Source organism: Vipera berus, assembly GCF_964194415.1.
Source record: "Vipera berus genome assembly, chromosome: 1".
In the NCBI taxonomy this organism is placed as follows: Eukaryota; Metazoa; Chordata; class Lepidosauria; order Squamata; family Viperidae; genus Vipera; species Vipera berus.
Genome location: NC_138202.1, coordinates 53,175,538 through 53,198,401, shown reverse-complemented (window position 1 = coordinate 53,198,401; position 22,864 = coordinate 53,175,538). Strand labels below are relative to the sequence as shown.

General features: G+C 38.9%; 1 protein-coding gene across 1 annotated transcript in view; it reads right to left on the bottom strand.

The window, feature by feature from the left end:
- LTBP2 (latent transforming growth factor beta binding protein 2) overlaps nucleotides 1–22,864 on the bottom strand; it is a gene marked incomplete at its 5' end in the record, with an annotated part of 133,281 nt that overhangs the window by 186 nt on the left and 110,231 nt on the right. Inside the window, 12 exons of the mRNA XM_081323993.1 lie at nucleotides 1,292–1,441; nucleotides 2,044–2,301; nucleotides 8,299–8,469; nucleotides 10,122–10,259; nucleotides 10,485–10,613; nucleotides 11,042–11,125; nucleotides 12,842–13,033; nucleotides 14,295–14,438; nucleotides 15,815–15,940; nucleotides 17,361–17,492; nucleotides 18,430–18,552; nucleotides 19,431–19,556. Coding sequence (XP_081180119.1) covers nucleotides 1,292–1,441; nucleotides 2,044–2,301; nucleotides 8,299–8,469; nucleotides 10,122–10,259; nucleotides 10,485–10,613; nucleotides 11,042–11,125; nucleotides 12,842–13,033; nucleotides 14,295–14,438; nucleotides 15,815–15,940; nucleotides 17,361–17,492; nucleotides 18,430–18,552; nucleotides 19,431–19,556 — 1,773 coding nt within the window. The remainder of the gene's footprint in view (nucleotides 1–1,291; nucleotides 1,442–2,043; nucleotides 2,302–8,298; nucleotides 8,470–10,121; nucleotides 10,260–10,484; nucleotides 10,614–11,041; nucleotides 11,126–12,841; nucleotides 13,034–14,294; nucleotides 14,439–15,814; nucleotides 15,941–17,360; nucleotides 17,493–18,429; nucleotides 18,553–19,430; nucleotides 19,557–22,864) is intronic.

The window sequence follows — 22,864 nt, the reverse complement described above, 5'->3', positions numbered from 1 at the left end:
CTAATGAGGAAAGGGGGGGGAGAACACTTTTCAGATCCAACAGCACAGGACCTTTCTCACATTCCTTTTAGTTTATAAGCTCATACCTAAATTGAAAAAGTGCTGGGTAAATATAAAAGCAACTACACTAAGCTCTGGCGCCATTCATCATCCTCTACACATGCCACTTTCTACTGAGATATAGATTCCTGGTAGGAAAGGCTGTGTTGTGCTTCCAGGGCAGGACTTGGAATTCAATAATCCAGGTTCCTATTTAGCAGAAAGAGCCTGTACAGTCAAGAAAATGATATACATTCTAAAAGTAAAGTAATAAACTCTTTATCTTAAAGAAGAGGGATTATAGGTCATTATGATTAGGATCTAAAAATACATAAAGTTGCTGCCTGCAAACACCAAGAAAGATTTTAAACAACAGTAGGCTTGTGAAATACACCATAACTGTTTGTTATATCTCATTTAAACTGAAGGTGATTCAAAAGCTAACTAAAGTGAGCAGAATTCAAATAATCATTGTACAATACTGAGGTACTTGCTTTCTGGATTAACCTTGTATTGCATAAAAACCTTTGCTATAAGGATGGAGTGAATAAAACTTCTAAACTTTGAATTATGCCTTCAGTAATTTGGTAAGAGCATGAACTCTCCAGATCACCCTTGAGGTTTGATGGAACTGATAAATTCACCTGGATTTTACAGCCACCAATCATTTTGTGCTGAGCTGACTAACCATGTAGAGAAGCATTTTTATCTGAAGTCTCAAGTGGCTAGAAAAGAGGTAATAGCAATTATAAATGCTCAATAAACAACATCCTGTACTACATAAACAGCCATAATACGGTTAGTTCTAGAGCTCTATGAAAATATGTCCTTAGGACTGATGGGTTTACATGTTCAGGCAGTGGTGTTTATAGATAATTTGTATAAAAGCTATTGATAGGCTATGCTTTAGGAAACGTTCAGTACTAAAGCACTCAAATCTTCCATGAGTCAGTTCTGTCTGCAAATGCACACAGCTCTTTCATTTCTGATTCATGATCACTAATGCCCAATTGTAATCCTGGTTAGACCTCCCTCTGTGGTCTGACTTATATACACACTGATAATGTGGTTTGTTTGTCTTTAGTATAGTAACAGTGGCAATCAACCTGTTAAAAATCTCTTCAACAACTAAAATTAAGGTTAACAACATTTTAAAAGGATGCACAGCCCTCGTTAGTAAGGGTTTGGGGGGGGTCTTTGCTGTACTGTTTTTGGCAAGATCTACCATGGTTTCTTTCATGGAACTACTTACCAACACAGGCCATGAGCTTCAAATCTAACTGGAAGCCATCAAAGCAATCACAAGTGTAGCCTTCTTCCACACGCACACAGCGTCCATTTTCACAATCATTAAGAATTCCACACTCTTCTACTTGTAGCCCTTCAAAGCTGCTGTACCGCTCTGAAAGGTGAGAGAGTAAGAAATAGGTATTAAAAAACAATGTAGAACAGGATAATCTTGTAAAGGAAACATGCCAAAAGGTTCTTTCAAATGTATGTGTATATGTACTGTATATGCATATGTATTTGCATTAAGGGTACGCATGGACCTTTGCCTTGAATCTGTGAACAACCAAACCAAAAAGGAAATTTTCTTTCCATTGGCCCTCCTTTTTCAGATGGCACCTACTCTTTCATTAATCCAATTAAGAATACTTGCATATGAAAAGGATTACAAGAAAAAATCAGAGAGGCTTCCAACTATATGATCCAGCAAGTGATATAAATAATCTCTTCCTTTGAATTAGCATAACTGGGTCTCTGGAATTAGCCATTAAAGAACTTCTCTTTGGATATCGGAAGACTCTAACTTGTGTACTTGGCTGAAACCAAGATTTTGTGTTGCATTTTTGGCCAATCTCTGGACCTGTTTTTCAAAAAGCAGGAAATGGGATTGAAGATCGAAATGCATGCATGTGCGGGGGAACCTTTACCTTTACCTTTATACTGATAGTATATACCTAAGCATAACTGAGCTATTATTTATTTTTCCCTGACATTTACCAACATGCTCAGGCATGTAGCCAGGCTGTGTCTGATCTGGGAGGATCTGTTGTCTTTGTGGTGTTGCACTATCCTCAAATGCATTGCTTTCTTCTCTGTTGGTATCAGCTGCTCCATCCTCATCCAAGCGATTCAAATAAGGCTCCAGATCTGGGACGTAAAGCTCATATTGTTGACTGCCCTGATTTGACCCATACTCATAGCTGGGCCTTTCTTGGAGTCCAGCCTCCCTTATACTGCACAGCTGATAAAAATCATCTAAAAAGAGAGAGCAAAGAAAAAGTTAATAAAGGAATACTTTTCATGCAATACATGAATATTGCAATTGTTGTTATAAATTATGTATATTTAGAGATGTAGCAGAGTCAACTAGGGCTGAGAGTGAAGATTAGCTTATGATAGCATCCTGGCAATGGAATGCTTTATCCCAAGGAGCAATCTGATTATATCCATGATTATTGTATAAATACATTTATAAAATGTATAACATGTATATTAAATGTGTATATAATATCTGATTTCCTACCTTTTATCTACCATCTATCCATCTACTGTATATCTATCATCAATCCAACTAAGTATTGCTTTTCAAAGAATCATAGGTTTGGAAGGGCCCTTGAAGTTGTCCTCATACTATCTCAGACAAATAGTTGTCCAATCTTTTCTTGAAAACCTCCTGTGATTAAGCATCCACAACTTTGGGAAGAAAGCTACTTAATAGTTATCCTCATTTCCAGGCTGGATCTTCCTCTAATAAACTTCGACTCATTTCTTCTACTCTCAGGTGCTATGGAGAATGAATAGACACTCTCTTCCCATCCTCTTTTCTGCAGCCCTTCAAGTGTTGGAAGACTGCTATCTTGTCTCCTTTCAATCTTCTCTTCATTAAGCTAAATAAAAGAGAATGTTTGTAGCTCAGGGTAAGCCTCTAGAATATAAATTGAGAGCAAACCCCACCCCCAATTAGCACTGATGATGGTACCAATAAAGGAGAATATTTGTAGCTCAGAGCTGAAATGAGGAATCCTTGATGCTCTAAGGTTGTTTGTTTTCTTGCAGATGTTTTACTACCCAAACTAGATCATATCATCAGTACCAGTCCTGATGATATTATCTAGTTTGGATAATGAAGCTTCTGCAAGAAAACAACCAAGCTCAGAAAACACCAAGGACCCCTCAAGCTAAATGTATTTTCATTCTTAGTCATTTTCATAGGACTTAGAGTTTAGACCCCTTATCATCTTTGTTGCTCTTCTCTGCACTCTTTCTAGAGTCTCAGCATTTTTTTTTTGTATTGTGGTGACCAAAGCTGTATTCCAAAGGAGGCCTCAACAGGGCAGTACAGAGTGGTACTATCACTTCCCTTGATCTTGATACAAACCCTTTGTTGATGCAGTTCAGAACTGCATTGGCTTCTCTGGCAGCTGCAGCACATTACTAACTCATATTTAAGCAGGACACCTAGCTCCCTCTCATAGGCACTACTGTCGAGCCAGCTGCTGCCTATCCTCTACTTGTGCGTTTGATTTTTCATGCCTAAGTGTTGGACCTTACTTTTGTTGCTACTGAATGCATTGGTTGGATAGGCCCTTCAATGCCCTCATCTAAGTCATTTATGAAGATTTTGAAGAGCACCGGGCCCACGACAGAACCTTGAGGAACCCCCTGCATACTTCCCTCCGTGCCGATGTAGTTCCATTAAGGACCATACATTGAGTGTATGTTTGTTCTGTTAGCTTTTGTTTTAATTGCTGTAAACTAATCTGAAAATCATCTGACTCAAGAATCCCTGGAAACAATAAATAAAATTAGTATTCGTAGGATTTCAGGAGTGAGAAATTGTTTGGACAGATTGAAGTAAAAAATTCTCTAGGGAAAGCCAGTTTGCACTAAATATGAGAAGATTCCTAAGCAGCTTTCCTTATCTTGGGTTACTCTTGGGTTACTCCTTGTGTTTTGGACTATCTAAACCCAGCCAAAATGAACAGCTTTCTCTCATATCTTATATTATCTTATATTCTATTTCATATAGAGCAAACAAAAAAAACCCCTTTCATAATGACTAATAATGAATGCTTTAATGTAAAAACTTGGAGAGGTGAGTGGGGTGATTGGTTTGTTTAACTGAGCAAATCCAGTCCTAAACAACTTTTGGCTTGTTACTCAATGAGCCAAGGAATAGAAACAAAAAACACTGCATTAGATTTTTGTTAGATCAGTGAGGAAGGAAAACATTAACTTTTAATGTTGTGGTTGGTTTTAATATTTTAAAAGTTTAACCTTCTCCAGTGGTGGAAAGAGGAAAGATCGGATAATGTAAATTGAGTATACTCTTTATGAATTTCTCTAAATTTCTAGTTTATTGTAATTGAGAATGTGCCTGTGTCTTCAAATAACAGATAACAGAATAACAGTTGGAAGGGACCTTGGAGGTCTTCTAGTCCAGGGCTTTTCAACCATTTCACAGATTGTACCACTTTTAGGGCATGACAATATTCAAGTATCACCAGTGCTTAGCAAGGTGTCAAAAACTTGATGACTAAAAAAAATGGGGGGAGGGATTTTGGATTTTACTGATTAGTTTCATTTGTTGTTATAGAAATGGTTAGTTTATACTATTATGGAAAAATAAAAAGCTGAGGTTCGAATTTAACACTTCATTCTACTTCAACCCTGGAAGTCGGAAGTCAATGCCTTTTTTTTTTTTTCATTTTCCCTTCTTATCCTCACTTCCCCCCCCTTTTTCCTCCCCATTGTGTCCTACTATTTGCTTTTGTATTTTTGTATTTTATTCTATAACCTAATAAAATGTTACAAAGCATATAAAAAAGGGAGAAAGTACCAGTTTTAATTTCTTCTATGGCGGTTCCTTTGCTGAATCGCTTTCTCTTTGCACTGACAAATGTATGATGATTTTATCCATATTTATTAATGTGCACCCCTACTTTGGTGATCAGCTGGCTGGTCGGCCCTTCCTTCCTTCCTTCCTCCCTCCCTCCCTCCCTCTTTTTCCTCCATGCCTGCTGGGCTCTCCTTCCACCTTCTTCTCCATCCCCTTCCCTTTCCCTGATGTCTTTTTTTCCTCTCCCATCAAATCCTCCTCCTTTTATATCCTTTCCTCCCCCCTCCTTTTGTCTTTGGTGCACCTCCAGCTGATTCCTCTCCTCAAGGCTGCACTTGCCCATCTCTCTTTCTCCATCCCCTTCTCTTCCCCCCCATTGTCTTTTTCCCCTCCTCCCTTTCCTGCCCAAACCTCCTCCTTTTATATCCTCTCCTCTCCCCCACCCCTCCTCTTTTTCTCTTTGGTGCACCTCCAGCTATGCACTGCTTCCAGAAGCGCCAATCACCTGGAGGCCGGCGCAGATCCTGGGGCTTCTGCTGAGCCTTGACAGCCCTGCAGAAGCACCAATCAGCTTGTAGCCTTCATTCCCCTCCCCCTCTATACTTCCCTAGGATGGTCATACCACCTTCCAGGTACCAAAGTACCACCAGTAGTACACTTACCACCAGTTGAAAAGCCCTGTTATATCCAACCACCTGTTCAGGCAGGAAGCCCTATACAATTTCAGACAAATGGTTGTCCAATCTCTTCTGAAACACTTCCAGAGTTGGAGCATTCACAACTTCTGGAGGCAAGTTGTTCCATTGATTAATTGTTCTGTCAATAAATTTCTCCTTAGTTCTAGGTTGCTTCTCTCCTTGATTAGTTTCCATCCATTATTTCTTGTCCTGCCTTCAGGTGCTTTTGGGAATAGATTGACTCGCCCTTCTTTGTGGCAATTCCTGAGATATTGGAACACTGCTATCATGTCACCCCTAGTCCTTCTTTTCATTAAACTCTACATATCCAATTCCAGCAACCATTCTTTATATGTTTTAGCCTCCAGTCCCCTAATCTTTGTTGCTCTTCTCTGCACTTTTTCATGGTATAAATCCACTCTTCATGTGGATTTATACCATGAATGTTAAAAGTATTGCAAGTACTACAAGTTGTTGTTGTTACTGTTAGTTGCAAAGTCATGTCCAACCCATCGCGACCCCATGGACAACGTTCCTCCAGGCCTTCCTGGCCTCTACCATCTTCTGGAGTCCATTTAAGCTCACACCTACTGCTTCAATGACTCCATCCAGCTACCTCATTCTCTGTCATCCCATTCTTCTCTTGCCCTCAATCTTTCCCAGCATTAGGCTCTTCTCCATTGAGTCCTTCCTTCTCATTAGCTGGCCAAAGTATTTGAGTTCCAACTTCAGGATCTGGCCTTCTAAAGAGTAGTCAGGGTTGATCTCCTCTAGGACTGACCGGTTTGATCACCTTGCAGTCCAAGGGACTTGCAGGAGTCTTCTCCAGCACCATAGTTGAAAGGCCTCAATTTTTTGGTGCTCAGCCTTTCTTATGGTCCAGCTTTCACAGCCATACATTGCAACTGGGAAGTCCATAGCCTTGACTATACGCACTTTTGTTGGCAGGGTGATGTCTCTGCTTTTTAGTGTGCTGTCTAGATTTGCCATGGCTTTCCTCCCCAGGAACAAGCGTCTTTTAATTTCTTGGCTACAGTCCCCATCTGCAGTGATCTTGGAGCCCAAGAAAATAAAATCTGTCACTACCTCCATTTCTTCCCCATCTATTTGCCGTACTACAAATAGCACTAGGTAAATTTAATATACATACTAGTGGGAGCCATTTTGGTGTAACAGTTAAGGTATTAGGCTAGAAACTAGGAGTTTCTAGTTCTAGTCTCTGCCTTGGGCATGAAGCCAGTTAGGTGGCCTTGGACTAGTCACTTTCTCTCAATCTTAGGAAGCAGGCAATGGCAACCCACTTCTGATAAATCTTGCCAAGAAAACTGAGACTTCTCCAAGCAGTATCCAAGAATTGAAAATAATTGAATTGAAACAAAAAATATTATAGTAAGGAAGATTCATTGTTGGTAATTTATTGGGGGGGGTCACTGGCAATAAAATTCAGTAAGAACCATGAATCCAGTTGTTCATATGTCTAGACAGCAATTTTTATAAGACCTAACTGGATATGTTCACAGTTATGTCACAACATGGTTTGCATTCCAGTATTTACTCTCAACTGCCTCCCAGGCAAGGGTAATTTTTAAACAGAGAGTCCCAGATATAGTGCCCAAACGGATATGGCGTTATTGACAAAAGTAGACATTTAAATTGGTTAAGAACAAAATTATTTTTCAGTTTGAAAAATATCTGTTAATGAGTTTGACACAATTCTCAAGAAGGGTCTATTCTAGAGCAAGATTTGAGTTGTTGGATACCACAGCCAAGTATGGGCATTTCCACCTCCTGCCATATCATAAGGTGATATATGTATGTAATGCCCCATCCATCAAAGATAATGTTCATGTTCTATTTGACACGTATATGCCTCTCTTAGATACTTAACATCCCTATTTGAAAGAACCGTCCACTGGGAACTGAATCACAGTCTGTTCTATTTCTTTCTGGGCTCTAATGTACACATTGTGAGTAGAACTGCTACTTTTATAGTTAAGGCAATTGCTAAGAGCTCATGATATCAAACAAATCAGTGTATCATGTAAAGGTGATGTATTTATCTGAATGTTGATTCTTTCTATTTATCACGTGTATTTTATTACTGTATTTTCTTTTATCCATTTTACCCTTGATTATTTCCTGCATTTTATGTTTTACTTTTTTGATATGGTCATAAGACATGTAACAGAATAACAGAGTTGGAAAGAACCTTGGAGGTCATCTATAGTCCAACCCCCTGCTTGAGCAGGAAACTCTACACCATTTCAGACAAATGGCTGTCTAGTCTCTTCTTAAAAACCTCCAGTGATGGAGCACCCATAACTTCTGAAGACATGCCATTTCACTGGTTTATTGTCCTCATCATTAGGAAATTTCTCTTTAGTTCTAGATTGCTTCTCTCCTTGATTAGTATCCATCTATTGGTTCTTATCTTGCCTTCTGGTGCTTTGGAAAATAGCTTGCCTCCCACGATAGCCCCTCAAATATTGGAGCACTGCTATCATGTCACCCTTAGCCCTTCTTTTCACTAGACTAGACATACCCAATTCCTGCAACTGTTCTTCAGATGTTTTAGCCTCCAGTCCCCTAATTATCTTTGTTGCTCTTTTTTGTACTCTTTCCAGAGTCTCAACACCTTTTTTATATATCTTGACCAAAACTGTATGAAATCAGATCAATTAATAGTCTAAATTAAACTATAAAGTCTAACTGTTGAAGCAGATGGTGTATCCTCACCAGAAGACCTTGGAGGGCAGAGTGCACAGTCCCGACTCCAAGCCTCTCCATAATGGCAACAGCACTCCGAATATGTTGTTTGTCGTCCGAGTAGTGGTTCACTACAAACATAGCTTGTTGAGACCTTCTGCCAACAAATTTCTAATTCACTGTCAGATTCATCCAGATTATCTGTTATTGAACAATAAATAAATAAAAGATTATAGAAAAGGAATAAATCAGTCTCTATGTTGTATAGAATCATAGATGTAGCAGGGCCATTTAGGTCTTGAGGCTCAGGATAGAAAAATAAATTAAAACATCCTTGGAAGACAATTGTCAAGACTCTGTTCAAGCATATCTTACAAAGTAATGAAATACTTTTAGGATCCTTTTTGCAATATAAGAACTCAGGAATAGCCTTGCTGAATCAGTCCAAGACCCATCTTAGCATACAGACAGAAAATGGAAATATATCCTTTTTCCACCTGGTCCTCCTGCAGCTGTTATTTAGAAGTGTATTGCTTCCAATTCAGATATAGCAGTGAGTTAATAATAATAATAAAATTGGAAGGGATCTTGGAGGTCATCTAGTTCAATCCCCTGTTCAGGCAGGAAACCCTATACCATTTCAGACAAATGGCTGTCCAATCTCTTCTTAAAGACTTCCAGTGTAGGAGCATTCACCACTTCTGGAGGCAGGTTGTTGCACTGATTAATTGTTCTAACTGTCAGGAAGTTTCTCCTTAGTTCTAGGTTGCTTCTCTCTTTGGTTAGTTTCCATCCATTGCTTCTTGTCTTGCCTTCAGGTGCTTTGGAGAATAGCTTGACTCCCTCTTCTTTGTGGCAACCCCTGAGATATTGGAACACTGCTATCATGTCCCCCCTCATCCTTCTCTTTATTAAATTAGACATACCCAATTCCAACAACTGTTCCTTGTAAGTTTTAGCCTCCAATCCCCTAATCATCTTTGTTGCTCTTCTCTGCACTCTTTCTAGAGTCTCAACATCTTTTTTACATCGTGTTGACCAAAACTGGATGCAGTATTCCAAATGTGGCCTTACCAAGGCATTGTAAAGTGGTATTAACACTTCATGTGATCTTGATTCCATCCCTCTATTAATGCAGCCTAGCACTGTGTTGGCTTTTTTTGGCAGCTGTAGCACACTGCTGGCTCATATTTAAGTGATTGTCCACTAGGACTCCAAGATCCCTCTCACAGTTACTACTATTGAGCAAGGTAACACCTATACCAGGGGTGTCAAACTGCCGGCCCATGGGCCGGACGCATCACAACAAAACAGCGCCCTAATAAAAGACCTAAGGTATCCTGGCAGCTAGTTTCATATTGAAAGCCAACTCAATATGCTTTGCAAGAATCTATGGTTTTGTAGGGTTTAACACAAAACCAGCTAGCTGAAAATTCAATCTTTAAAATTTATTTAAATTAATAAATCACTTTTCAGCATTGTTGGGCTTTGTAACATTGTTACCAAATATGAAAAAAATAATCTGACCTGATTATTTACAAAACCTTTTAGAAAATGTGTTACTTATTTAAGCAACCAGTACTCAAGTAATATACCAATATAAAACAGCTTATGTCAGTTTTCTCTAAGTGTAACATTCATGGTAAATGTAATCTTTGTCTGTCACTGGTATTCCTGTATACAGTAAATTACCATAGCACTACAACTGGCTCTCATATGTTTTATAATGTGTTCTAACCTCATCTCTATTTGATTTTGCCATTTTAAACTCAAGAACAAACCTTACATTCACAGGGTTCTATCAGAACTATGTTTATAGAGACCACTTTATATACTATCCAGAGGAATCTCACCTGCACTGTTGGAAACGTTGACACAGCGATTGTGGATTACATCCAGAACCAGGGGACGGTTACAGAAGCAGTGATAAGAACCAGCTGTGTTCAGACATTTGCCATTTGCACAGATCTCATTTTCACACTCATCAAGATCTATGATCACAGCAGAGAATTCACTCAAACAGATGTAAAAATTGATATTTCCACTCACATACAGGACACTCAAATGATGTTTTCCCCATCAAGTTAATAGTTCATATTTTGGATGGCCTCTTGTTCACCCTGGGCCACATTTTTTCAGCAAATGTATCATTCCCTACAAATGGCGCAGGGTGCCTTTTACAAAGGAGGTCAAACAAGCAGAAAGAGGATTCTCACCAACACATTCAAACCGACTGGAGTAATAGAAATATCCAACATGGCAGAAGCAAGTGTATCCAGGAACTGTGTTCACACAATGTCCATTACGACAGACCTCAGAGCCAAACATTTCACATTCGTTGGCATCTATGGGGGAAAAAAACTCAATAAGAGGAAGGAAGGGAGGGAGGGAGGGAAGGATTTCTAAAATGCTTTTTTCACACTAAAATCTCTGGTGGGAAACTTTTCTGTTTGCAGCAAAGCTCTGTCTATTAAAGTCAATTCTGGATAGTAAAAGAAATATGTACTGTACATATAGAAAAGCTCACTGATTTACATCACTGTGAAATGACCTGATTTTACTGGCATTTATCTGAAGTTTTTATAGCTGTAGCAAAGTCATAATTCAACATGAGAATTGTTTATTGTGTTATAATAATTGCTTATATCATGCATAAAGCTGATTATGGATATTAACACATGAATAAATGATATATTTATCCTAAAACATAAGCCACCCCTCCCATTCAGTTTGAGCTTGAAATGGCTATTCGATTTGTTAGAATTTGAAATACCTGTATAAGATGTCTGTCCAAAAATCAGTGTTCCTTCTACGGGAATATAGCCCTTCCCACTGGGACAAATATCAATATATTCTACTGCCAAAAAAATTGACAAAGAACAATTATAATTAAACCAAACACAAAAGAAGGGAAAACACAAAAGAAGCATGTTATTATATCATATAACTGAGATACTCTTGATCATGATATCTCTAAGATCAGTGGTGCTGTTTAGGGTAACCTTGATTCTCCTGGTAAAGAGGGGCCAAGGGAACACTTGCTGGTGCTGACAGGACTATTGAAGGCATCAATCAGATACAGTCACTCAGATTCATTCAGAATCTGAATCTGACTGCACAGGTCCTATGGCACTGCCTGAGGCATGGTCTTACCAGGTTACCTGGAAAGAGTCTGAATCTATTAGCCCTATGAACTGTCCAGTATCCCTGGAGCTGTGCAGTTGGCTTCCTGTGTCTTAGATCCCTTTCCATCCTGGTTGATTAAAGTCTCCAGGAGATAACATGAAGAACATAAGCAGATCCCAGCTGGGTCATACCCCTGGCCCATCTAGTCAATCAGTCTGTTTTCATATAGCCAACCAACTTCACAAAGAAGCCCATTAATCCCCCAGCAGATGGCCTTCAGAGCAGTTATTCTGCTATCAAGGCTAATAACCATTGATCCTCATGACTTCCATGTACTGATCTAATCCTTTTTTTGAAGACAGCCAAGCTGGTAACTAGCACAACATCTTGTGGTAGTCAATTCCAAAGTTGAGTTACACATTTAAAAAAATTATTTTTGCTTGCCTTGATTCTTCCAGGATTCAATTTCATTGAATGATCTGTGGTTGTAATATTTTAGGAAAGGGAACTCCTTGTTCACGTTATCCACACCATGCATAATTTTGTGTACCTCAATCATGTACCCTGTCATATACCACCTTTCTAGATTAAAAAAAACAAATGCTGCAATGTTTCCTGATAGGGGAAGCTGTTACAGCCCTTTGATTATCTTAGCTGCCCTCTTCTGATCTTTCTCTAGCCCTATGTTATCCTTTTTGAGGTGCAATGTCCAGAACTGCACACAATATTCCAGAAGTGGTGACACCATTGATTTATATAAGGACATTAAGATTTTGCCATCTCTGTATTATTTCTTCTATAGTTGGGTTTATGCAATGGTGAATTGGTGGATTTCTGCTTTTAAAGAAATGATTGTTTTCCATCTCCTTAAGAGGCCATGACTTGATTCAACACACAACCCAACAAACAAAAATCTGGACAAGTTTTATTTAGTTTCCAATCTTCCCATCTTGGGGAAGTTTGTAAAGAAAATGGTCAGGTTAGAGCGCTAGAGGATCCTGGGAAAAGCAGATTATGTACTCTAGTCACTCAATATTCAGGCCTGACTTGGACAGCTTTATAGCTATGCTTATGCATATACAACCATGTACATGCTGTCTACACATACATATACATAAACACATGAGAGCCAGTTTGGTGTAGTGGTTAAGGCATCAAGCTAGAAACTGGAAATTGTGAATTCTAATCCTGGGCACAAAGCTAGTTGGGTGACCCTGGGCCAGTCATTTTTTTCTCAGCTCTAGGAAGGAAGAAATGGCAAATCACTTCTGAAAGAACCTTGGCAGGAAAACTGCAGGGACTTGTCCAGGCACTCTTTGAGAATCTGACACGAATGAACGGAAGAAAAAAAACATATACCTATACATAGATTTAGAGCAAACAAGCATTTAGGAAGTACCTTTTTTGTTGTTCACTTGTTTATGACTTAAACAATAATGCAATATACCTGAGCCAATGACTGGGCACAGATAAGTTTCACAATTATTGCCCCAGGCTGCTCCTTCTGTGCAACAGCATTCCTCCTTTGTGGTGTTATTGGCTAAGACACTGTCACACAATGGGACATCACTGATGTGATAATAGCATTCCTTACGCTCTGCACTATCTGGATGTAAAGATACAGGCCTTCCAGGTTCCCCTGAGATGAGATTAAAATATATAATTTATGTGACAGAGTCACATTGATAACATTCTGCTAGACAAACAGACACACATCTGGAAATTATCCAATGAAAGCAATCTGTTAGAGCAAAGCATCCTCTAGACTTTATTACATTATTAATTTTAGTAATGTAAAGTATACGTATTTCACAAACTCCAAATAGCTTGATTGTGTTTGTCTTTCCAAATGCAAATATAACACAAATCAGCTTTGTCTGCATTATAGTCTTTATCCGTAACCAATTATAAATGATTGGTTATGGTGGAAGGGTTAGCTGATTCCCACAACACATATTGCAAAGAGTCTATGTTTTGTATTACTTTAAAATGGTCTTTAATGGCTGTATGTACTTGAATGCTCTCATCAGAGCATGCTTTTTTAAAGAGTTGCAACCAATATTGTCAGCAAAGCCAATTTTACAGTACAATTAACTCTACTTTCCCAAAATATTACATGGAGCTGGACATCATATTACTAATGCCAAATCAGGGGTTACAAAAATCTCATATTAAGACCATTTAATTGAAGACTACATTTTGGAGCAGGAAGAAAACCACTCAAATGCAACCTCTATGTCATTATACATTTATATGTTAATTGTTAACTGTTTTCAAATCTTGCTTTCACAAATGGGATTTAATATGTTCCCAGCTTTTTTTTTATCTCTGGACCAAAAGATGATTGGTTAAATATCCCCATGGAATTATATTTAATAGACTGGAGATAGATAGATAGATAGATAGATAGATAGATAGATAGATAGATAGATAGATAGATAGATAGATAGATAGATAGATAGATAGATAGATAGATAGATAGATAGATAGATAGATAGATGATAGATAGATAGATAGATAGATATTCAGGTTATGGTCAGTGAGATCAAGCACTCAGATGTTGGAAAATATTAAAAATTTTAGACAATGCTTTCTACACACTGATGATGTTACTTAGTTTGGTAAAGAAATGTCTACAAGAAAACCAGCTAGGTCAGACAGCATCATGGAGCCCACAATTCTTTCCTTTACGCAGACCCAGGGTTTTCAATCTTGACAACTTTAAGACTTGTGGACTTCAGCTATGCTGGCTGAGGAATTCTGGGAGCTGAAGTCCACAAGTCTTAAAGTTGTCAAGGTTGCAGACCCCTGACCCAGACCAATAAGAAGAACTTGGATTCTGCTTGCAAGAATTGTATCTTCAATTTCCATTTGCAGGATATTGTTCACTGAAACCTTACCTATGCCTGATCGGGGGCGACATTCCCCAGTTTCTGTGTCATACTCCTCATGGTCACTTGGACACAGGCACAAGAAGGCTCCTTCTACATTTTCACAAAGTGCAGAACCACACACTGCAATCATCAGCTCACATTCATTTACATCTGCAAGAGTCATAATAAAGTTTATCAATATGCCTGCTAAATTCAATGCTTTTTGGAGTCATCATCCCTGTTTCTCACCTAAGGAGTTAATTTCTCCATTCTGCTGTAGTTCAGGAGATACAACCAATAATTCTACTGGTTAGGTTCTTAGTACAGAAATATGATCCCTAGGGATAAAATAGCTGAAAAAATAGCTCGTGTATTAGATATATGAACAGGAAGAGATGATAGGACAGCCAGATATTTAAAGACTGTCAACAAATAGTGGCCCAATTTTGTTTTCTATGTCTGAAGAAATAGAACCTAAACCAATGAGTTCAAAATGTTAAAGAGGCAACTTCAAGAAAGCATTAGGAAGAACAATTTTGCTGAGATATCTGGCAATAAGCAAACTGTTTCAGAAAGTGGTGGATTCATATTTAAATAGAAGATCCATGACTTTCTATCAATCAATCAATCCTTGTTGATTTCTTGATCAAAAAGGGTTAAATTTGATGATCTCCAACATCCTTCCAGCTCTAGGTTCCAGCGTTCCTCTGAACTACACTGTTTTTCTCCAAGAAACTGCCTCTTTAGCCTGGCTTTTATACAAATTTTTAAAGCCTCAGATTATGCAAAAGAGACAATCAACGAGTCCAAAGGAGGAAAAGACTCCAGTACTTCTCCACCAGTAATCAGCACTCAGATCAGCATAGATTAACTCCAAGGTCACCTTCAGACCAACAATCAAGTAAGCAATACCCAATCAAGAAACTGCCACAGAGCCACAGCCCAGCCAAAGACCTCCCCCACCCACCCAGACAGACAAGACACCAGAATGTAAACCAGGGGTGTTAAACTGCCGGTCTGCAGGCTGGTTGCATCACGCGCCCACCCCAGCTCTGGCAATGCGAAAAAAGTCACGATGCGTCACGACATGTCATGTGATGCGGCGGGTTTGACACCCATGATATAAACAGACAGCAAACAGCACTCCTTACTAGCACTGATGATGTTACCTAGTTAGGGTAATGAAACATCTGCAAGAAAACAAGCAAGCACAGAGATGCCTCAGATTATGCTACAATCACAACTAGTATTTCTTTACAAAATGAGCTAGATTTAAAGATTTGTCTGGGCATTTCAGGTTTTTTCCAGTCCTATCCTTACATTATAAGGCTTCATTCACAAAGAACTTGAGAATTGGGAAGTTGGAATTTCAAATACAATTAACAACCCCAACCACACAAAAACCCAATGTTATTTTTCACACAAAAACCCAATGTTAATTTTAAAAGATTTTCCTCAAGATCATAACCTTGATAAACAAGTTGGAAAGGTGCCTGAATCCTGGATAAGGAGGCATTGTGAATCTATGAAGGCTGAATGACTCTTACCAGTGCAATCATGGCTTGAAGGGGAATTTGTGTAGCCCCGATCACAGAGGCAATGGAATGACCCAACAGTGTTGTCACAGAAACCATGGCTTCCACATAGGCTCTCATTGGCACATTCATCAATATCTGCATAACAGATAGATCAACAAATCAGTATACAGTTCTTTCTAAGCAAAGCAAACATTATTTTGCTTCTTCATTTCAGACACATGCTAGCCAGACTCATACTGATATCTTTAATTCATATAAAAATACTATGCAGACATGAGAAAGAATGTCATGAATATATTTTAACATAACTTTAGTATTACCGATATCAGAGAATGACAATTCAGAGGGGAAAAAAGAAAATATGGAGCATTAAGGAACTGAAAGGGAAAGCATTTAGATCTGAGGTGCTGAACTTTGTGCTCTGTGTATACTTGTAAGAGAAGTAACCCAATCCAAATTCTTAAGAGCAATGTCACCCGTCTCTCAATGTGCATTGATTACTACTCTGGTTTTGTAATCTGGCCCTCTTTCTGCAGAGATTTATTTGGGATTCAGCCAGTATTAACAGAAGGAATCTTAATACAGTTTTTGTTGATAGATGTATTTCTTCTTGGAAGAAATGCATAGCCTTGGATTTAAATTGTTGCAATCTCTTTCCCCTTTCTTGATGATACCAAGTCCTGAGAGAATCACTTTAGAACTTGGACTTACAGAAATATAGGAGTAATGTTCTTGTTATTATAATGGACTCTATAATACATATTTCACTTAATTTTTCGACATATCTTCTGTCTCACATAAATAAACATTCTCATTGTCTAGACCTAAATTTTTTGTCATCCATAGTTTTAGAGGAGAGGTTTAATAATATTCCATTCTGAGACTGTTTATGCCCTTAGTTGGGCTGGGCAATCAAGACAATATCTCAAGTTTTTCTGTGCTAGTATTTTATATTGGTCTACGCTACAGTAATATCTAGGAAGGTTGCCAGATTTTGGCTGATTGTGATTGCCATAATTTCAATACTGAAAAACATTTATGAATTGATTTACTGCTTCAGATATAGCTCATTCCCCACTTTATTGCCTGTTTGGTTTTTTATTGTGCTAAAATCCTATTTTGCTTTTATTTGATTGTGTTATACTGGTATTTTAGTCTTCGATCGTAGACTAAATATGGAGGATATATGGAACTAAAAATAACATCAGGGATGGAAGTATTTACACTGTCTTCTACCACATTAATTGGTAGCAATAAACAGGAAAAATAAAGTTATGAGTCATTTCCATCAAGCTGCTTTTCATTCTGGAGACTTTCATGCTTATTTTATCTATGGGAGATACACCTGTTTAATAAACTGCCTAAGAGGAAGAGCAAAACAATATCCATTTTGTTAAAAGAAGAGAAAATCCCCAGACAATTGAGAATATAGTCAGATAGTATTTTTATCTCTATAATGTAAAAATATTTCTCCTTCTTTCCAAGGTGGAATTCTGCTCTACAGAAGGTCTTCCTTGACCTTTACACACCCCAGAGTTTTCCCAACAGCACCTACCAATGCATTCACCAAACGGTGTGCGATGGAATCCGGGAGGACATCCCATAATGCAGTGGAATGAACCCAAGGTGTTCTGGCACTGCCATATGCCACAAGCAGTAGCCCCAAATTCTTCACATTCGTCCACATCTGTCATCCGTGGGAAAGCATTTTCAAAAGAATGTATCAGAAGGAAAAAATAATAATAAAGACTTGGCAACAGTACGTTTTAGGGAAAAGGGGAAACATGAAAGATATCTCAAAGACAAGAAGAACCTGTAAAAAATGCACAAGCCCTGATTGCTAACATAGTTAACATTCAAGTATCCTTAAGTAGCAATAGGCAACTCTCTTGTTTGTGGTCCCAGAGCAACATAGATTGTGCTACTAAAATTCATTAAGATTTTTTTGCATTTGGGAGAACACAATAACAAACAAAAAGTGGACACCATGCCCATGAGACTGGTATACCAGCCCAGTGTGATAATCTTACATCAGTAGCAATGCCCCTTTAGCCACTAGAGTCCATATAAAGAAAGACTGCCTTTTCACCAAAGTACAGTCCTGAACCCCCAAAATTGCTTGCCTCTGTGGAATAAGTAGTGTAATTCTAAAGTTTGGCTGACAAAAATAATAAATTGAAAATGAAAAGAGAAATAAATAAACAATATCATTTCAGGAGAGATAAGCATTCTTAAAAGAACTGTTCTGCAGGACTAGTAATGAAAGAATAACATATCCTTGGAAGATGGAGGGCAGCTATATAGTATGAAGTTACCTATATGCACATGTGAATTGAGACCCAATAAACTCCCTGAAACTGTTATTTTCATTAAGAAGAAATCTTGCATTGACATATAAAAGAACCTCTCTCACACCAATAGCAGCTTCAGGGGAACAACTTTTCCCAGGATCTCAGTATGAAAGCAAAGTGTTAATCCCCACCAATCACTATCAGCACCATGCCAGCAGCTAACATTTGTATTTTTAAAAAAATGTAGATAAAAATATAAAAATGCCTCCAACAATTTGCTTAGATTGATTCTGATCTATTGTCTTATTTTTTTCTTCAGCGGTCAACTCTTACCCACACAGTCATCTGTTTCCTGCGAATGCTGGAAGCCAGTTTGACATAAGCAGCTGTAGGATCCTTCTGTATTGATGCACTGGCCATGCAAACACCGGGATTGATCAGCACATTCATCCACATCTGCCAAATATAATACAGTGAAAGAAGCCAGACTTTAATGTGAAATAGTATTGAAATGGGACAGTAGAAAGCTAAAGTACGAAAGGTTGATAATATGTTATGGAGGAATTTCTCTAAATTGATTCAAATTAATTAATCTGAGCCTAATTTGGAATGGGCTAAATTAACTAATTTGAATTCAGGCTTTCTGATTCAATACCATAGCTTTTCCCTAAATTTGAATTGCAAATGGAAACAGAATGTAAAAACTTTATAGCAGTGGAATAAATTAATAATTGGGAATCATATATACTATCCTTGTTTCCCCTATTAACTTATACTGTCTTTGTGACATCGCTAAGCCATCTTTGAAGTGTGCTGAACCCATCCTCATTAGTGTTATTTAACATAACAATGACTGGATGAGTCTTGAAGACACAATAGGTCTTAGGGAAATGATTAATATTTTAAGTTAGCAAGTGGAAATTACATTTCCCATAGTTTATCATAGAAAGCTTGTCTGTGGCAAAAAACAAAATCTAAACTGAGAACTTTCCAGAATTTATAAGCCCTATCATCAACATTGTATGTTATTTAGTAATTTTTGGTAATATGGACCTGCAAAAGCAGGGGCACAGAGCAGAATTCTGCAGTATCCTGAATTTGAAGAAGAAAAGGTGATTCAGAGCACTTCTGGATACATATATACTTTTCAGTACTTCTCTAAATCAAACACATCTTTTCCATAGATGACAGTGTGAGTCCTGGAAAAGTTGTAGCATATGCATTCTGAATCATCTTTTTCCCCTCAAATGCTGGCTTGCATTTCTTTGACAAGATACTGTATGTCCAAGAGAGAAGGGACAAACAAAAGATCACTATAGCTTTTAAGATCTCACCCTGGCAGCTAACTCCACCAGCAGCATTCGAGAAGCCAAGAGCACAAATGCAGAAATAAGATCCATGACTGTTTAGGCATTCTCCATTGGGACTGCAGATGTTACTGTCCAGACACTCATTTTGATCTATAGGAAGTAAAGATAAGAAAGATAGTTACAGTGAATTCACTCTGAAAAGCTGCAACAGATTATTCTAACTTAATACCTGTCAACTAAACAAAGTATCTTCTTATTCAGAACAAGATTGTCTTTCTTATAAAACTTACACTACTCACATCTAAACTATATGGACGGGATATACTAAACAATAAGCTGACATTCAAATGAAATTAAATGAAAATGAATGAATGAAAATATCTTTCTGAGAGTCTCTTCCAGAAATCTATTGTTGGAGAGAACTCTACATATACATACATATCCTGAAGTCTAGCATGTATTCAGTTAAAATCAAGAAACAGGAGTCAGCAGCCATATAATTTAGCTTAATATGAAAACTGAACTTGCAGTCTTTTCCGGCAAAAATCCATACCTGTTTTTCCCCTTGCTTTTTAATTTTGGCAACCTAATTTAAATGGGTAGGTGGAAATCCATATGCTGATGTTTAACAAGGTGTCAGAACTTCTTGCTAATATATTTCAAAACTTCAAGCCATTAACTAAGAAATCATGGAGTATCTTTTGCCTACTCCATTTTAAACATGTTAATTGAGTTCCAAAAATTATGGGAGAGTAAGAATCACTTGGCTTCAAGCTGCAGACCAAGGAAGGTGATGGTCACTATCAGATACACAGTATGTCATTCTTTTATTCTATTGCATTCAAATATGAAAAAATAAACACAAATATATTAGTCATCCATTATTGTTTATACTATGTTTCTATAAAAGACAAGTAGTTATCAATAATAATTGTAACTTTAATTGATTCGATATAGGTTACAAAAGCACAGAATTAAGAAGAACATAGAACAAAGACAGCACGCAAATGACAAGATAACAAGAAGAAAGCAAATTTTACATGAGGAACAAGAAACAAGAAGTGGGAAAGGAAAGCAGAAGTTAATATTGAACTCCAATTCCTCTATTACTTGTTGTCTTGGAAAAACCCAATAAAAAACACAGCAACATAGAACAATAATTCTTACTTTCAGAGGTCTATTTTGCTAATAATTTGGAACATAGCAAATATGATAACACAACATCACTTACATTAATAATCCATTGCAATGAGGTCCAATAGCATAGCAGTACCAATAAGAACTGATCCAGACCAACTCTTTATAACCTTTCTCATCCTAGGACTTTAGACAGATGGTCTGTTGACTTTTGCTGACTTCTGCTGAAGTCAGAACTTTCCACATATTCAGCCAGTTTGCACCACTTTGGCAGAACCGGTAGCTAATTTTTTGTTGCCCAGGCCCAGAATGGAAGCAGAAGTGGCATCCAGACAGAGAACCAGTTGTACACATATTTGAATCCCACCACTGCTCATGTACATTGGAACCCGCATCCATCAGCTACGTTCAGTTCCCTATTTCTTACTGTTCTGGACTTCATGTTCTAAATATATTTGAAACAAGCAAGCTTAGCAAAATCATATTAAGAAAAGTACAATTGCAAACTGCAAAACTAAGCATAGCACAAACTTTGGTTCAATACTTTGTCCATGAGGCCTGATTTAGTTTACCTGGGCCTAAACCTTGCATAGAAGTACAATACCCAATATTTTTGTTTTCCACATTGCCAAAAGCATGTGAAAATAACTAGAATAATCCAGAGTCAACTTTGCTCAACCTGATACTCTCCAGATGTGAAACTCCAGCTCCCAGAATCCCTCATCACATAGGCAATGCCCACGCTAGCTGTTATGTATGGGGTTTAAGCAACAGCTCGGCAAATACCACCAGGTGGTGCTGTACCGTTACCGTATTGGCTGGTTAGCTTTCGGCGGGAGATTCGGATGAACGGATTGGCCAAGAGCGTACCTGGCAAGGTATATAAGGGGTACAGGTAACCCCCTTTGTTCAGTTCAGTACTACCCACAATAAAGAGCTGATGCTGTACTCATCTGCCTGCTGTCTGCCATGCGGTCCAGAACCCACTACACAATAGTGGTGACGAAGGTGGGATGCTGCTTCACTCAGTGTTGAAATCACTAGCTGAAATCACTAGCTGAAGTCACTAGGGAAGGAGGAGAAGAGCATCTTTCTCCGATTCCCTTCTATCGAAGCAGCATCCACAGAACCAAACACAGCATGACAAAACTTGGTCAGATCCACAAATTCGACATCAGCCATCCCAAACGCTGGGAATCGCATCTGGGCCAGGTTGAGGGATACCTGCTGGTCAACTGGATCACTGAAGACCATTTTAAAGCGGTGGCTCTGCTGTGCGTCAGCGGGCCAGCCGTTTATGATATAGCTGTCTGGTTGTGCTCACCGGTGATCTCACAGCTAAACTAAACAAGCATTTCACGCCGCAGAGGTCCGAAATGTTCTGGCATTACAGGTTCATCCAGCGGGTCCAGTTACTGGGCAAACTGATGGCCGACTTTATAGCAGCCGTGCGACAGGCCGCCTGTCTCTGTAAGTTTCCTGATTTAGAAGAGCAGCTTCATGACTGGATCGTTTTTGGTCTAAGCAAGAAGCGGCTGCAACAGAAATTGCTCATGAAGAGGTCCTGGCATACGAGGCGGCCAGTGACTCAGGCCAGACCACTCACCAACCCAGCAGCAGCTCTGGGGGTTCAGTCCACCATGAGAGCACTGCGTACAGCAGAGCTGACGAAGACAAAGCGGCTGAAATTGACATGGTACACCAGAGGCCGGACAATCGAGTAACCCAACAGCGCGGAGACCAGGGGGCCCATTGGCAACCAACGTCATCGCAAAAATACACCGGAGGCTTCGGCGCCGAAACTGTCTCCGGCTGCGGAGGAAACCATGCGAGGGCGGCCTGCAGATTTTGCTCAGCTAAGTGCCAGGTCTGCGGAAAAACAGGCCACATTGCAGTGGTCTGTCAGAGTCGTTCCCGGGATGAGGATGCATCGCCGAAAGGTACCGGGAAACCCCTAGTCACCGCCTCAAATTCCTTCGTGCGTCTGAGAGCCGTATCCCACACTGGGGTCCATCGGTTGCTCACCCCCAAAATCAAATTAGAGGTCCATCTGCAAGGTGTACCTTGCAAGATGGAGCTCGACTCTGGGTCCGCCATCTCTATAATTTCTTATGAGACATTTAAACTAGTGTGCGGCTGGAGCAAGCAGTGGGCACAATTAAGACCAACCAATCTTAAACTAACTGATTTTCAAAATGCACCTGTTAAAATTAAGGGGAGGCCACCCTGTCGGTGGGGTTCAGGAAGTTCTGTGAGCACTTGGATGTCCTAGTAGTCGAGGGCCAGAGGACTAGCCTAGTGGGGCTGGACTGGTTTGGGGC